The sequence below is a fragment of the Pistacia vera genome, unplaced genomic scaffold (genome assembly GCF_008641045.1).
Source record: "Pistacia vera cultivar Batoury unplaced genomic scaffold, PisVer_v2 Contig503, whole genome shotgun sequence".
NCBI lineage: Eukaryota > Viridiplantae > Streptophyta > Magnoliopsida > Sapindales > Anacardiaceae > Pistacia > Pistacia vera.
The window spans coordinates 1,557,365-1,576,188 of NW_022196339.1; the positions used below are offsets into that span (position 1 = coordinate 1,557,365).

The 18,824-nt window shown below is 31.6% G+C and overlaps 1 protein-coding gene across 1 annotated transcript; it reads left to right on the top strand.

Annotated features, from left to right (window-relative positions):
• Nucleotides 1-16,694: 16,694 nt before the first annotated feature.
• LOC116105701 (transcription factor TCP8-like) lies at nt 16,695-18,521 on the top strand. The gene is given in 2 exon segments (XM_031392111.1): nt 16,695-16,956; nt 16,959-18,521. Coding segments are annotated over 2 exon segments (1,434 nt in total). The 3' UTR covers nt 18,131-18,521.
• The last annotated feature ends 303 nt before the right edge of the window (nt 18,522-18,824 follow it).

Genomic DNA, 18,824 nt, shown 5'->3' on the forward strand with positions numbered 1-18,824 from the left:
ATTTAATATTCATGAATAAAAATAAAATTCTAGGTAATTAAATTAATTAACTTAATCAAAGTGGTAACTATCTTGGTTGTAGTTAATAATGAGATAAGATCGGATTGAATCCTAATTAGTAATAATACATAATTAATAAAGAAATACATCTTTATATTTTTGTAAGCAGAAAATCTATAATATCATAACTATTATATCATTTGCACAACAAGTTAATGAATTTGTATTAAATCTAAAAAAATTTCTCAGTTATATATTAGATTATGGTACCATTGAAATACTATAGTTTTGATATAAATTTAATAATAGTAATAATAATAATATAATAAAATAATACTACTTCTTCTAACTTCAAATTAAAAATTATTTGACACATTTTAAAAATTATTCTTCAAAAAACGCAATAAAATTCCTTGTCATTAAAACTCTGCTAGAATGTATTATCAAAACCTTGCCTAAAAATTAAAAAAAAAAAAGTAAAATGGCAAATATTTTCTTCATCAAATATAGAATCAAGTAAAAGGCCATTTCTTTAACAAAAGACGCTAATGAAAAGGGTGGGTGCCCAAATTGACCACAAGCCAAAAGGAAAAGACATATAAAAAAGGAAAATAAAAAGATAATAAAAAACAAATGTGGGGTTGGGTTGGGATTAGCTGTCCTACTGCATTAGATGCTTAATCTGATGCTCACCTGTGCTGTCTGCTGCCCCTGGACTTCGACATTTACTTATTTACCATCTTGACACTAACCCCTCTCAAGTCTCATCTCAATTACTTCAAATTTTTTTATTTAATTAATTTTTGTCCTAATCTCATTTACTAATTCCCTTTTAAGCTTAATTACACAGATAATCCTAATTAATCTATTGAATGGATGCATTATTGAGGCAAAGCATCACAAATTAATGAGTGATTACAATGTTTTCTTGTTTATTAATTTACCCATCACAAATATCATCTCTCCTATCCATTTACTTCTGAATTTTATTAACTACTTAATGGATGCATAAGATTATATGTTGTGGCAAGTGTATACGTTTATACCATTCCCATATGATAAAATCCGTTAAATATATAAAAGAAAACATAAAAATGACATAATACATCAAAATTCATCAAATTTTTCTTTAAAATACTCTATAAGTTTAATATTTCAAGATAAACCTCAAATGTGGTAGATGATCCAAAGATGATTCAAACCTAGGAAGTCAATGAAGAGAAGAAACATTTTTAATCGTCAAATCAACCCCTTGGAGTTACAAAATACAAACTTGCCAATAGCTAGTAATAAAATGAATGCATGTTAAAGCACATGTGTCTTAAAGATGTGTCAAAAATTGAGAAATTCTGTATCCAGAGAGAATCCTAGTGTGCGTTTAGCTTATTATTTCTACCTATATTCTCAATCCTATTCTCCAAATATTGTTTGACACATTATTCTAGAAATATTAGTCTATTTTTTTAATTATTTTAAACCCCTTAAGTTTATTAATTTCATTAAATACCTCCAGAAAAAAAAGGTTTAAAAACTAACAAAAAGACCCCCACCCACCAATACTTGCCAGATTCCGGCAACCACCGCTGGTGGTAGCCGAAATCTCTCACAATAGTCACACCACCACCGAAAATGACCGGCAGATCTAGATCCACAGTGGATCTGGCCAGAAAAGGCCAGATCTGGCCGTCGTGTTGTCATTGACTGTCAACGATGGCCAAGATTCAATGATGGCCAAATCTTGGCCATCGTTGATAGACAATGACGGCCAAATATGGAATTTTTCGGCTATCGATGGCCACATCCGGCCTTTTTCGGTCATATCCGTGGTGGATCTGACCGGAAAAGGTCATATCGATCGAATACCACTAGATCCAACCAGTATGTGTCCTTAAAAAAATTTTCCACTAGATTCCAGTGGTGATGGCCGGAATCAGGCACTGCAGGTGATAGGGGTGTTTTTATCATTTTACAATATTTTAATATATTGGGGTGTTTATCAAATTAGCAAACCTAGTGGGTTTTTTTTTTTAAATTTTAAAATTTTATCTCGTAATACTCCACTATCCAACTATCCAATATTATTTCTAAAATCCTATTTAAAATAATAAACTAAACGCATCGCTAATTCTTTCGTGAACATATTTGTATAGATTAGAGATACATGAATTAAAAAAAGCAAACATCTTTGACAGTTTGAGTATTAGGGTATATATTACAGATTATGTACATGGATGTTTGGATAAATAGATGCAACGTAGCAAAACCCACGAGTGAAGAAACGAAAATGGGTGTTGGTAACAATAACAAAGGCCAATTTTTAACATTCCTTTTACGAGACCCCACGAGTGGACTTCTGCTATAACCCTTTATTTTCTCCCGAGGTCCCCCACCTGCCTCCCCCTTCTGCTTCTGCTTCCTCTGCTTCTGTTTCTTTCAACCAAATCAAAACAAAACAGACCCAAACCAGCCACCCTCATCAGCATCACCTCCTCTCTCTCTTTTATTTTTTTTCCAAAGACAACAGAATCACAACCCAAACAACCCCACATAATCTCTCACTCTTTCTTCCCTCTGTTTCCCACAAACAAGAAAGAAAAATTGTTTTTATTTTCGTATGAAAAATAAAATAAGTGAATATTTTTATTTTATTTTATTTGGGGTTTAATTAATTTTAAAATTAAGATAGAAAGTCCCCGAAGTTAGCTTAGCTAGCCCACACCCCACCAAATGGAACTTACAGATTTGCAACAAACCACCAGCAATAAGCAACCCAACAACAATAATTCTTCTTCTTCTTCAGAACCCCACCATCCTCATCTTCACCACCACCACCACCACCACCTTCAACAACAACAGTCTTCTTCTTCTTCTCCTCAGCTTGTGGTCCCTTCTTTTGATGGCACCACCACCAGATCAGCTCCTTTCATGGGCTCCATCTCCATCCAAGCTGGTATTTCTGTCTCAGCTCCACCTCCTTCTTCTTCCTCCTCTTCATCGTCCTCCTCCGTTGACGCCTCCCTCGCCATCGCCACTAGATCTACTCCCCTCAACGATTCCTCCAAAAAGAATCAAAATTTAACCATAACTACCACCACCTCGGAAAGTATCAACTGTAGCGTAGTTAATGATACTTCACCCAACTTCAAGTTTCAACAATATTACTCAAATATTCTTAACCCACCCCATTTCCTTTGTGTGTTTATAATTCTGCCCCAACAGTTTCTTTATTTGTATTATCATTTCCATAATAGTCAACTCTCAATCCGATAACTATCTGATGAACTGAAATTCAGATATATTAGACTCAAATTATCGAACAAAGAATATATATATTAATATTTCCAATAAAAAAATATTAATTCAATTTCTTTGGGCATGATTCGTGAATATAAACATATCGTTATTAGTTCTTAGTATATCTCATTGACTGACTTCAATGATGAATATTTAAGTTCATCATCCTATCACCATAATAAATTTGAAATAACAAATTTATGACCATTTTTTGTTTGCTATTTCATAGAAATATACTTTTATTGGTTTTCTTAAGCATTGAAAGATTTTTTATTTCTAAAGTGGATAAATGATCATCGACCTTCAATTAGAAGGGAAATACACTACGATAACAACTCAACTATTGATTCAAATTGCAAAAGTTTAAAAAAATACAATAAAATGAGTTATCTTCGTAATCTGGTTCTAAACCCTGAAATCCAATAAAAAATGACTGAACATAAATTCTTATCATATCTAGTAATTTATTTGAGCTACCAGAAAAAGTACTTTCAAATTAATCAAATGGTAAATTAAACTATTCCTTTGTTTTACTCATTAAATGTTGCTTTCTCTATGTCTCTACCAAATCTTTAGGTGTATTGATGAATATATTGAGTAGACTGTGCTCTGTCAACCCTGAAATGACAAAAATGTATTAAAATTTCTAGTGACGGGCTCAAGGGCAGATGTACAAATTTACAGGGGCAATTAAGTAAACCCACATTTTTTATAATTTTTTTTTTTTTTTTTTTTTTTTTTACCGTCCGCTTTATAAGGGGACTAAAATTAATATATCACAAAAAAGTAAGGTAAAACTTTGCAGCTTTTATCAGGTTTCAGATTCTTACTTACATTTACTTAGATGTCATATTATGGGTGGGTTAATTAAAACCCTATATGAATGGTCCATGGGAGGACCAAATTTGAGATGAACTTGAATTTTGATTCTTCTATGTGTGTTACTTACGAGTGGGTGTAGGAAATAAAATTTACTCAACGTTTTATAACCGATGACAGGTTATTTGATGGTACAAGTGTCGAACTCGAATTTGTGACACGAAAAAAATAGTTATGGTTTTGTATAAATTGTTGTGTATATTTCATCTCATGTTTTATTATTAGACTTTCCATGTTCCAAGTGGTATAGTGACTTCTGTTCTAGAACAGTAGGTGTTTCTTGAGTAGTGTCGAAAGGGATAAGTACATAGATGACTAGTTTTATCGGCTACAACTTGCAACATGTTTATGATAGATGAAAGAAAAAAAATTAACTCAATATGTGATCCACTAGGTGATTATTGACAACAAACTACAAACTCATGATCTTAAATCCAATACTAAATTAGAGTCAATGCTTTCAAAGAGTATTACATCTCCTCATTAGAAGGGTTTATTATTATTATCTTGTAATAGTGTAATACTTTATGAAATTACGAGTATTTACAAAAAAAAAAAAGTGGACTTGGGGAATCTATAAAAAAGAATTTGGCTATTGCCTTTATATAACCTTTACAGTTCATGTTGATATATTGATAGAGTGATGTATTGAAGAAAAAATCAATTATAATTATTCAATATGAAATTTAAAAGTGGGTAATTCTATCGTGTTTATAGAAAAAATACATAGATAGATTATTTATATTCAATATGAAAATAAACACAAAAGCATAAATAAACATCTATGACTTTTAATTAACTTAAAACCTTTTGTTGATCTGTAAGTTACAAATCTCAACATAGTCCTCTTAATGCGTTTTAACTTATTCTCATTCATCGTTTCAGATATTTTCCAAGATTTTTTTTTTTTTTTTTTTTAATTATATGGTCTTTGAATTACCTTATGGAAGATAAAAGGGTATTCCTACCCTTATTTTTTTTATATAAAATGGTAAAATCCAAAACCCTTGTATATAATCACTCAATATATGAAATTAAATAAGTGGGTTATTTTGTTTGTTTATAGACAAAACAAATAGATAAAATTAAAAAAAAAAAAAAAAAAATTGTTTTTACATGAAATGACCACAAATACTTCCCCAAAAAGAGAACTGGCTTCACAAGAGAGAGGTAGGCGAGAAAGTAAATAAGAAGAGAGAGACAAAGAGAGGAAAGTTAATGGGAACAGAAAGAAATGAAGATCAAGATTGATGATGAATGGAGGGTAAAAAAGATTAATTTAAATTGACAGTGAGTGCACAAATTTAGGAGTTTGAAAGGCAGACAGATCACTAATTAAGAGGCTATTACTATTATTTATTTTATTTATTAATGAGTCAAGTCCCCATGTGGGGCTGAAAATCTCTGACAGTCCTGTGACACCATCATTTTGGAATGTGATGTAAATTAAAATTAAATTTGTTAGGGAATAGGGATTGAAGAGGAAAAAGAAAAACAAAGTTCAATCAAGAATTCTTTCATATGAGAACCAAACAAAGAGAGTATGATATGAACAGTAATTCCCCATGTCCCTCTTCTGTCCTCTCATGTGAATTTACTTTTCTACCCGTTGTCTTTTTTAACAGATATTTGTTTCTAAAATTTAGTAAATTCAAAATCAGACGGTATAGATGTCGAGCCTCTTGTTTACACATGGATCCTAGTAATGAAAGTGACACATTAATATGTATGGCATACGTAGTTCACACACTTTGTGCTCTATTATTGATAGGATATAGGATGTATATGAATTTGATGTGAGATAGACCATCTAGTAAAATAGATATGTTTATATGTCCATAATAAATAGTATAAATAACTAACTCATGGGCGATTGAGTAGTTCGATAGAGGTTCTTGAGTTATACACAACAGGTCTTTAGTTGAGTCACTCTTTGTGCTAATATGATTAGAGCTCTTATCGACCGTAATTTAGAACTGCGAGAGAAGTTGAAAATCCTTAAGGATGCTTCCACAACAACCACTACCGCAATCCTAGGTAAATTATGAGTAAAATATTAACTTTGCACCCAGTGGGTAAGCGAACATGAGACTGTGGGTTAGATCTTTGTAACCCTTGGTTTGCCCTTATTGTTGGGCTACCCATGGTGGGGTTCTTATGAACTTTTAATTAGTATCAGAAGCTATTTTGACATAAGATTCCTAATAATTTATAAATCTTAGTGTCATTTTTATGTTAAAAAAAAAAAAATCAAATTTTTCTTTATGTTGAGAAAAGCAATTGTCATGTAATTTTAAATGTAGGGAAGACAATTTCATTAATATGGAATGTCGCACTTGTAATATAAGACAAGATTGTTATATTTTACAAAAATAGTATTATTTTTGGCAAAACATTTGTAAATATACTATAAAAAGTTCTCCATATCAATATATATATTCGGATTTTAATATTTTAGCAATGTTTAGTAGGATTGATAATTGATTATAAAAATAAGAAGAAGGGGAGTGAGGGTTGGTAGATAGAGTATTTTATTTTATTTATTTTATTTAATTGGAAGATATGCTATTTATTGATGATTTATAATAAAAAGATGATATGGATGAAGGTGTAATCAGAATTAATTAAGTTAAGATTAGATGATTATCCATTCAAATTGATTTGTTTAAGATAGAAAAGTGGGTCCAGATGGATCCACCTGGCTGATTAGTGTTGTTTAATTATTTATTATTTTTTGGTTTGAAATATTTGGAAAGTTAAAATTGATTTGAGCACTTCCCCCAATTTTTTCGTTTTGACCCACCTTATTAATGATAGGACAAATGCATTTACCAACCATTTCCAAAAATCAAAAGTCTTAAAATTTCTTTAAGAAATTATGAAATTAATAACTTAATTGGTATGCAATTTAATATCATGAATAAAAAAAATTCTAGGTAAATAAATTAATTAACTTAATCAAAGTGGTAACTATCTTGGTTGCAGTTAATAATGAGATAAGATCGGATTGAGTCCAATTAGTAATAATATAATTAATAAAATGAAATACATTTTATATTTTTGTAAGCGGAAAATATAATATCATAACTATTATATCATTTGCACAACCAATTAATGAATTTGTATCAAATCTAAAAAATTTTCTCAGTATATATTAGATTATAGTACCATCGAATACTATAGTTTTGATATAAATTTAATAATAGTAATAATTATAATATAATAAATAATACTAATTCTTTAACTTCAAATTAATTATTTGACACATTTTAAAAATTATTCTTCAAAAAACGCAATAAAATTCCTTGTCATTAAACTCTGCTAGAATGTATTATCAAAACCTTGCCTAAAAATAAAAAAAAAAAAGTAAAATGGCAAATATTTTTCATCAAATATAGAATCAAGTAAAAGGCCATTTCTTTAACAAAAGACGCTAATGAAAGGGTGGGTGCCCAAATTGACACAAAGCCAAAAGGAAAAGACATATAAAAAAGAAAATAAAAGACATGATTATTAATTGATTATTAATGTATTATTGTAATTATGCCATGTACTAAGGTTTACGCATTAGTTAGATGATCTTTGAAAGATATACATGGTCCTGATGTCAATGCATGATTAATGTTATGAAATGGTATGAAGATGCAATGTAATACATATTTTAAGATGATGTATGTGAGCAAGAGGTAATGTAAATGGATTGATAATCCATAGATGAATTAAAAGTATTAAGCTCACTAAAATATGTATTTACATGCCATAAGATGTTAGAGATGCATACAGACATGATGGGAAACGCGTAAGCATATCCTCGTATACCGGTTGAGAAAAAATGAATATATACTTTAGATGTTAAATAATGCATAAGCACGCCTCTTGATGATATGAGCTCTAGATGAATTTGAGGCAAGATGATATGAAGTGCTTAAGACACTAAGAAAAGTCCGATCGGCTACACGTTAAATGCTTCATATGCATTTAGTTGCACTACATGAGTTATGATGTTATTTACATCATGAGATGATTTATACTCATGTTAGATGATATTTAGATGTTATATCATGACATGTAATGTGCATGTACTATCTTTACATACTTAATTGTACGTGTAAGCATTGATGTTTATCTAGCCATGGGATAAAATGATGAAAGACATATGAAATAGAAAAGAAAAAAATAAAAAAAATAAAAGGGGAAGTATCCCTAGATATAAAAGATCAGTGATGTGTTAACAAATATGTTTAAATAAATGTCAAATAGCACATTTAGAATGAAACGGATCATTCCTTGTTGAGGGATTAGTGCTCACCCTTTTATTGTTAATTGCTTTGCAAGTAGACCAGAAGCAAAGGATGCTAGAGACAGCAGAGCTACACATGAGGGGAGATGATTTATTGTCATCTCGATGTTTTTTTCTTGATGTAAATAATGTAAATGATAAATATTTGTGAAACACCTTTTGGAATCTTCCACCCTATAAATATGTTTCGATTGTGTATTTTACAAATAAATTCTTAAAGTTTTGAAATTATATGTTTGGATCCTACATGACATTTTATATGCATGTTTCGGATATTATTATTATTATTATTATTATTATTATCCTTACACAAGTTGTTTTTTTCTAAATACAACTCGTTCTCCAAACATGTATCCTCAGGATTCTCATTGAGGGATATTCAGAGGATACCTGACTAGAGGGGGTTTTACAAGCATGGTCCAATGGAATCTGGAGATGGTGATTTTTTATCATGATAACAATGGAATCTGGTGATGTGATAAACATATGAAATTTAGCCCTTTGAATCAGCTTTCCAACGGTTCAAGAATGATCTCGATAAAATATCTGCAGCTCAAGTTAGTGTCAAAACACTGAGACATTCTCAAACTGGAGTGTAATCTAGAATTTCCTCTTTACTTCAAAACTCCATAACCTCTTCAATTCAACTCCGATTCTCGATCCGTTTGTTTCCAGTGGTCACAAATTCTCTCGCCAACATCATCTCTCATCTGAATATTATTTTTGAGCCTTATTCCCTAAAAACACAATAAAAATACCTGTGATTCTGAAAAGTGTGTTTATGAAACAATTAAGTTAATTCATGTGAATTAATCCTAATTTCCCACAAATGATACATACAAACCACTAAGTATAAGTGTATTTTCAAGCACTTATCAAGTAACAACTCTAAAGTATAAATCATTGCCTCAAACAACTTTAGATAAATATTTTTATTTCAATTTAAATCTTTAATGTAACATAGCATATATTTTTTACAATATTCAGATAATTTTTACTATGTGGAGACAAGTTCCTTAAAATAAGACCTAAAAAAATTATAACTTATTATAATATAAAGTTTATTTTTATTTATAATTGATTGAAATTGGGACAAAAATTTTGTATGACTATATAAAGATTATTCGTATATCCGGGTAGTACTGTATTAACAATAACACATTGACTTCACACATTGTGCGTGTATGTGTGTGAAATTTGAAAGTTTATAGTTGGTCAACGTAAAGACAAAGCCCAAGTTTCTTTATTTGTGTTAGGTTAATTTTGCAGACTGAAATTCTGAGACTGTTGTGGCCAATTTCTGCAGTCTGAGACGTACACGCTTTTATTTCCCACCATTCAAAGTTCATGAAGTATCAACTGTAGCAGTTAGTGATACTTTCACCCACACTTTCAACACTATTACTCAAATATTGTTAACCACCCCATTTCTCCTTTTGTGTTTTATAATTCTGCCCCAACAGTTTCTTAGTTTGTATTATCATTTCCAAATTAGTCAACCTCTCAATCCGATAACTATCTGATGAACTGTAAATTCAGATATTATAGACTCAAATTATCGAACAAATGAATATATATATATAATTTCAATAAAAAAAATATTAATTCAATTTCTTTGTGCATGATTCGTGAATATGAAACAATATCATTATTAGTTCTTAGTATACTCATTGACTGACTCCAATGATAAATAGTTAATTTAAGTTCATCATATCCTATCACCATAATACATTTTGAATTAACAAATTTATGACCATTTTTTGTTTGCTAATTTCATAGAAAATACTTTTATTGGTTTTTTCTTAAGCATTGAAAGATTTTTTATTTTCTAAAGTGGATAAAGATCATCGACCTTCAATTAGAAGGGAAATACACTACGATAACAACTCAACTATTGATTCAAAATTGTCAAAAGTTTAAAATACAAATAAAATAGTTATCTTCGTAATCTGGTTCTAAACCTGAAATCCAATAAAAAATAGACGTGACATAAATTCTTATCATATCTATAGTAATTTATTTCAGCTACCAGAAAAAGTACTTCAAATTAACAAATGGTAAATTAAAACTACCTTTGTTTTACTCATTAAATGTTGCTCTTCTTTATATCTCTACCAAATTTTAGGTGTATTGAAGAATATATTGAGTAGCCTGTGCCGTCAACCCTGAAATGACACAAAATGATTAAAATTTCTAGGGATGGGCTCAAGTGCAGATGTACAAATTTACAGGGGAATTAAAACCCATTTACTTTATATTTTTTTTTTTTAACCGTCCGCTTTATAAGGGGACTAAAATTAATTAATCACCAAAAAAGTAGGTAAAACTTTGCAGCTTTTATCAGGTTTCAGATTCTTGGCTTACTTACATTTACTTAGATGTCATATTATGGGTGGTAATTAAAACCCTATATGAATGGTCCCATGGGAGGACCAAATTTGAGATGAAAGTTTGAATTTTGATTCTTCTATTGGTGTAACGGTGGTTGTAGGTAAATAAAATTTACCTCCAACGTTTTATAACCGATGACAGGTTATTTTTGAATTTGTGACACCAAACATTAGTTATGGTTTTGTATAAATTGTGTGTATATTTATCTCATGTTTATTTTATTAGACTTTTCCATGTTCTTCCAATGTGGTATAGTGACTTCTGTCTCTAGAACAGTAGTGTTCTCTTGAGTAGTGTCGAAAGGGATAAGTACATAGATGACTAGCTTTTATCGGCTACACTTGCAACAATGTTTATGATAGATGAAAGAAAAAAAAATTAACTTCAATATGTGATCCACTAGGTGATAATTGACAACAAACTACAAACTCATCGATCTTAAATCCAATACTAAATTAGAGTCAATGCTTTCAAAGAGGTATACATCTCCTCATTAGAGGGTTTTTTTTTTATTATTATATTTATCTTGTAGAATAGTGTAATACTTTATGAAAATTACGAGTATTTACAAAAATAAAAAGTGGACTTTGGGGAATCTATAAAAAAGACTTTGGCTTGCCTATTAGATAACACTTACAAGTCTCATGTTGATATATTGATAGAGTGATGTATTGAAGAAAAAATCAATTTTATAATTATTCAATATATGAAATTATAAAAGTGGGTAATCTATCTGTTTATAGAAAAAATACATAGATAGTTATTTAATTCAATATGAATAAAAACACAAAAAATAAATAAACATCTCATGACTTTAATTACTTAAACCTTTGTTGATCTTGTAAGTTACATCTCAACATAGTCCTCTTAAATGCGTTTAACTTAGAGTGATGTATGGTACTAATGGATGAGTACTAATAGTGTATACTAAAGCATAGTACCGTACTATGCAATAGTACGGTACTATTTAGTTAGTACATATAGTACTAATGGTGCATAGTACGGTACTAGCTTTAGTTAGTACACATATTAGTACCATCCTTATACCAAAGTATTATCTTAAATAATTCTCATTCATCGTTTCAGATATTTTTCATTTTTTTTTTTTAATATATGGGTCTTTGAATTACCTTATGGAAGTAAAGGGTATTCCATACCCTTATTTTTTTTATATAACATGGTAAAATCCAAAACCCTGTGATATAATACTCAATATATGAAATTAAATAAGTGGGTATTTTGTTTGTTTATAGACAAAACAAATAGATAAAATTAAAAAAAAAAAAATTGTTTTACATGAAATGACCACAATACTTCCCCAAAAAGAACTGGCTTCACAAAGAGAGGTAGGCGAGAAAGTAAAAAGAGAGAGAGACAAAGAGAGGAAAGTTAATGGGAACAGAAAGAAATGAAGATCAAGATTGATGAAGAATGGAGGGTAAAAAAGATTAATTTAAATTGACAGTGAGTGCACAAATTTAGGAGTTTGAAAGGCAGACAGATCACTAATTAAGAGGCCTATTACTATTATTTTATTTATTTATTTAATGAGTCAAGTCCTCCATGTGGGGCTGAAAATCTCTGACAGTCCTGTGACACCATCATTTGGAATGTGATGTAAATTAAAATTAAATTTGTTAGTTGGAATAGGGTGAAGAGGAAAAAGAAAAACAAGTCTCAATCAAGAATCTCTTTCATATGGAGAACCAAACAAAGAGAGTATGATATGAACAGTAATTCCCACTGTCACTCTTCTGCCTCTTGCTCGCACTCGTCTTGTATGTGAATTTACTTTTCTACCCGTTGTCTTTTTTAACAGATATTTGTTTCTAAAATTTAGTAAATCAAAATCAGACGGTATAGATGTCGAGCCTCTTGTTTTACACATGGATCCTAGTAATGAAAAGTGACACATTAATGTATGGCATACGTAGTTCACACACTTTGTGCTCTATATTGATAGGATATTAGGATGTATATGAATTTGAGTGAGATAGACATCTAGTAAAATAGATATGTTTATATGTCTAATAATAATATAGTATAAATAACTAACTCATGGGCGATTGAGTAGTTCGATAGGGGTCTTGAGTAATTACACAACAAGTTTTAGTTGAGTCACTCTTTGATTGCTAATATATTAGAGTTCTATCGACGATATTTTAGAATCGCGAGAGATTAGTTGAATTTCTAAGGATTGCTTTCCACAAAAACCCACTACCGCATCTTAGTAAATTATGGGAAAAATATTACCTTTGCACCCATGGGTAAGCGAACATGAGACTGTGGGTTTAGATCTTTTGTACCCCATTGGTTTGCCCTTATTGTTGGTACATTGGTGGGTATCTTATGAACTTTTAATTAGTATCATGTAAGCTATTTTGACATAGATTCCTAATAATTTATAAATCTTAGGTCATTTTTATGTTAAAAAAAAAATCAATTTTTTCTTATGTTGAGAAAAGCAATGTTCATGTAATTTTAATGTAGGGAAGATCAATTCATTAATATGGAATGCCGTACTTGTAATATAAGACAATTTGTTATTTTTACAAAATATTATATTTTTGGCAAACAATTGTATAAATATACTATAAAAAGTTTCTCCATACATATATATATTCGGATTTTAATATTTTAGCAATTTGTTTAGTTAGAGATTATAAAAAATAAGAAAGAAGGGGAGTGAGGGTTGGTAGATAGAGTATTTTTATTTTTATTTTATTTTTTAATAAAAAAGATGATATGGATGAAGGTGTTAATCAGATTAATTAAGTAAGATTAGATGATTATCCATTCAAATTGATTTGTTTTAAGATAGAAAAAGTGGGTCCAGATGGATCCACCTGGCTGATTGTGTTGTTTAATATTTTTATTTTTTGGTTTGAAATATTTGGAAAGTTAAAATTGATTTGAGCACTTCCCCCAATTTTTTCGTTTTGACCCACCTTATTAATGATAGGACAAATTGCACTTTACCAACCATTTCCAAAAATCAAAAATCTTAAAATTTTCTTTTAAGAAATTAGAAATTAATTAACTTAATTGGTATGCAATTTAATATCATGAATAAAAATAAAATTCTAGGTAATTAAATTAATTAAACTTAATCAAAGTGGTAACCTCTGGTTTAGTTAATAATGAGATAAGACGGATTGATCCTAATTAGTAATAATATAATTAATAAAGAAATACATCTTTATATTTTTGTAAGCAGAAAATTATAATATCATAACTATTATATCATTTGCACAACAATTAATGAATTGTATTAATCTAAAAAAATTTCTCAGTTATATATTAGATTATGTACCATTGAAATACTATAGTTTTGATATAAATTTAATAATAGTAATAATAATAATAATAAATAAAATAACTACTCTTCTAACTTCAAATTAAATTATTTGACACATTTTAAAAATTATTCTTCAAAAAACGCAATAAAATTCCTTGTCATTAAAACTCGCTAGAATGTATTATCAAAACCTTGACTAAAAAAAAAAAAAAAAAAGTAAAATGGCAAATATTTTCTTCATCAAATATATAATCAAGTAAAAGGCCATTTCTTAACAAAAGACGCTAATGAAAAGGGGGGGTGCCCAAATTGACCACAAGCCAAAAGAAAAGACTATAAAAAAGGAAAATAAAAGATAATAAAAAACAAATGTGGGGTTGGGTTGGGTTAGCTGTCCTACCGCATTAGATGCTTAATCTGAGCTCACCTGTGCTGTCTGCTGCCTGGACTTCGACATTTACTTATTTACCATCTTGACACTAACCCCTCCAAGTCTTATCTCAATTACTTCAAATTTTTTTATTAATTAATTTTGTCCTAATCTCATTTACTAATACCTTTTAAGCTTAATTACAAGATAATCTAATAATTAATCATGAATGGATGCATTATTGAGGCAAAGCATCACAAATTAATGAGTGATTGCAATGTTTTCTTGTTATTAATTACCATCACAAATATCATTCTCCTATCCATTTACTTCTGAATTTTATTAACTACTAATGGATGCATAAGTTATGTTGTGGCAAGTGTATAGTTATACCATTCCCCTATGATAATCCGTTAAATATATAAAAGAAAACATAAAAATGCATAATACATCAAATTCATCAAATTTTTCTTAAAATACTCTATAAGTTTAATATTTCAAGATAAACTAAGTGGTAGATACCAAAGATGATTAACCTAGGAAGTAATGAAGAGAAGAAACATTTTTATCGTCAAATCAACCCCTTGGAGTTACAAAATACAAACTTGCCGATAGCTAGTAATAAAATGAATGCATGTTAAAGCACATGTGTCTTAAAGATGTGTCAAAAATTGAGAAATTCTGTATCCAGAGAGAATCTAGTGTGCGTTTAGCTTATTATTTCTACCATATTCTCAAACTATTCTCCAAATATTGTTTGACATTATCTAGAAATATTAGTCTATTTTTTTAATATTTTAAACCCCTTAGTTTATTATTTCATTAAATACCTCCAGAAAAAAAAGGTTTAAAAACTACAAAAAACCACACCAATACTTGCCAGATCGGCAACCACCGCGTGGTAGCGAATCTCTCACAATAGTCACACCACCACCGAAAAGGCCGGCAGATCTAATCCACAGTGGATCTGGCCAGAAAAGGCAGTCTGGCCGTCGTGTCGTCTTGACTGTCAACGATGCGACAATGATGCAAATCTTGGCCATCGTTGAAGACAATGACGGAAAATGGAATTTTTCGGCTCGATGGCCACATCCGGCCATTTTTTGGTCATATCCGTGGTGGATCTGACCGAGAAAAGGTCATATCGATCGAATAACCAGACACAGTATGTGTCCTTAAAAAATTTCACTGATTCCAGTGGTGATGCCGGAATCAGGCACTGCGGTGTAGGGGGGTTTTTATCATTTTAAATATTTTAATATATTGGGTGTTTATCAAATTAGCAAACCTAGTGGGTTTTTTTTTTTTAAATTTTAAAATTTTATCTCGTAATATACTAAATATCACATATTCTAAAACCATAAAAAATAAACAAACGCATCCTAATTCTTTCGTGAACATATTTGTATAGATTAGAGATACATGAATTAAAAAAGCAAACATCTTTGACAGTTGAGTATTAGGGTATATATTACAGATTAGTACAGGATGTTTGGATAAATAGATGCAACGTAGCAAAAAAACACGAGCGAAGAAACGAAGATGGGTGTTGGTAACAATAACAAGGCCAATTTTAACATTCCTTTACAGAGACCCACGAGTGGACTCTTGCGTAAACCCTTTTTTCTCCCGAGGTCCCCCACCTGCCTCCCTCTGCTTCCTTCTGCTTCCTCTGCTTCTGTTTCTTCAACCAAATCAAACAAAACAGACCCAAACCAGCCACCTCATCAGCATCACCTTCTCTCTCTTTATTTTTTTCCAAAGACAACAGAATCACAACCAAACAACCCACATAATACTCTCACTCTTTCTTCCCTCTGTTTCCACAACAAGAAAGAAAAATTGTTTTTATTTTTTCTATGAAAAATAAAATAAGTGAATATTTTTATTTTATTTTATTTGGGGTTTAATAATTTTAAAATTAAGATAGAAAGTCCCCGAAGTTAGCTTAGCTAGCCCACACCCCACCAAATGGAACTTAAGATTTGCAACAAACCACCAGCAATAAGCAACCCAACAACAATAATTTTCTTCTTCTTCAGAACCCCACCATCCTCATCTTCACCACCACCCCCACCACACCTTCAACAACAACAGTTCTTCTTCTTCTCCTCAGCTTGTGGTCCCTTCTTTGATGGCACCACCACCAGATCAGCTCCTTCATGGGCTCCATCTCCATCCAAGCTGGATTTCTGTCTCAGCTCCCCTCCCTCTTCTTCCTCTCTTCATCGTCCTCCTCCGTTGACGCCTCCCTCGCCACGCCACTAGATCTACTCCCCTCAACGATTCCTCCAAAAAGAACAAAATTTAACCATAACTACCACCACCACCACAACAGCTACTTCTGCAGCTGCTGCCTAACCACGACGAACCCACCTGTGAAACGGTCGACAAAAGACCGGCACACGAAAATAGACGGGCGAGGAGGCGGATAAGAATGCCGGCGACATGTGCAGCGAGGGTTTTTCAGTTGACTCGTGAGCTGGGACACAAATCTGACGGTGAAAACATAGAGTGGTTACTGCAGCAAGCTGAGCCTGCGATAATTGCAGCCACTGGAACGGGCACCAATTCGGCAAATTTTTCGACTTTGAATGTTTCTTTGAGGAGTAGTGGATCTACTCTTTCAGCTCCCTTCAAAGTCTGCTCCTCATTTTTCATGGCGCTTTAGCTTTGGTCATCATCCTCACTATGAAGAAGGGTTTCCGCATACGCGCGTACTAGGTTTTATCATCAGCAACACCAGCAGCAGCACCATCTGATGACGGCTGATCAGATAGCGGAAGCGCTTCCAGCTGGAGAAGGGTCTGGAGGCGGAGGCGGAGGAGACTCTAGTGCTGAGAATTACATGAGGAAGCGATTTAGGGAGGATTTGTTTAAAGAAGATAATCAATCACAAAGTGAGAGTGCTGGAGTAGGAGGAGGAGGAGGAGGCGGAGGTGGCGGAGGAGGAGAATCATCTTCAATTAACAAAGCCTTTAAAAGTGGAAGTGGTTTGCAATTACCAAAACAACAACAACAAGGAGAACTTTCAAATACTTTGCTTCGTTCATCGAATATTTTACCCGCCACAGCCATGTGGGCAGTGACTCCAGCTCCCACCACTGCAGCCGGAAGCACATTCTGGATGCTACCGATGACAGCCGGGGGTGGCGGGACAAGCGTGTCCGGAGCTGGACCATCCGAACAACAACAGCAGAACCAACAGCCTCAGATGTGGCCATTTCAATCATCAACAGCAGCAGCACCAATAACTCAGAGCCCAACCCTTCAAGCGCCTCTACATTTCATGCCAAGATTCAATTTTCCGGGGAATCTCGAGTTCCAAAGCGGAAGAGGAAGCCCATTACAATTGAATTCAATGCTAATTCAACAACAACAACAGCAACAACCATCTCAACATCTAGGTCTTGGAATGTCGGAGTCAAATTTGGGAATGTTGGCAGCTCTAAATGCATACTCAAGAGGGAATTTAAACATGAATTCTGAGCAAAACAATCCAATGGAGCATCAACACCATCACCAGCATCATGAACACCAGCATCAGCCTCAGGGGACTGATGACAGTGGAGATGAGGATCCAAATAGTTCTCAGTGAAGAAAATTATTTTAAGTTGGGTTAGTAAATGCTCTTAATTTGATTAAAAATATTGAAATATTTGACATGGGTTTGATTTGGAGGAGATGGTAGAGATATTGTTGGGTTTCTTATTGCAGATTTGGAAGTTGAAGTTGAATTGTGATGCTTTAAAAAAAAAAAATATTTTCATGGGAGTGATTCATCTGAGGAGAGACATTCCTAGCTAGTTGCATTTATTTTAGTAATTTTTTTATTTTAATTTTTAATTTGTGAATCTAGATTAATGTGAAGAAGTTTGAGATGTAAGATGTTATTTTGGTCCAAAGGGACTTGAAAGGGAACATAGATTTAGAGAGTTTGTATAGGAGGATATTTGTTTGTGTTTATTTTAGTGTTATTATTATTAGTATTTTATTATTTGCTTTGTTTGTAAGGAAAAAAATATATGAAAAAAGCAAAAGAAATTGAGAGAAGAAAAAAAAAAAAAAAACTCAATTATTTTTGTCATATTTTTGTATTCTCTCTTTTTTCTTGTTTACATTCTTTAAAAAAATGTCGTTTCCCTCTCAAATGACCATAAACACTAAGAAAATTATCCAAAATATCGCATTTCCTTCACAATAAGGCTAAAAAAAAGGAAACCCATTTGCATACATCATTTTGAGACAAACCAAAAATGTAGTTTTAAAAAAAAAATACGACTTCCGTTAGA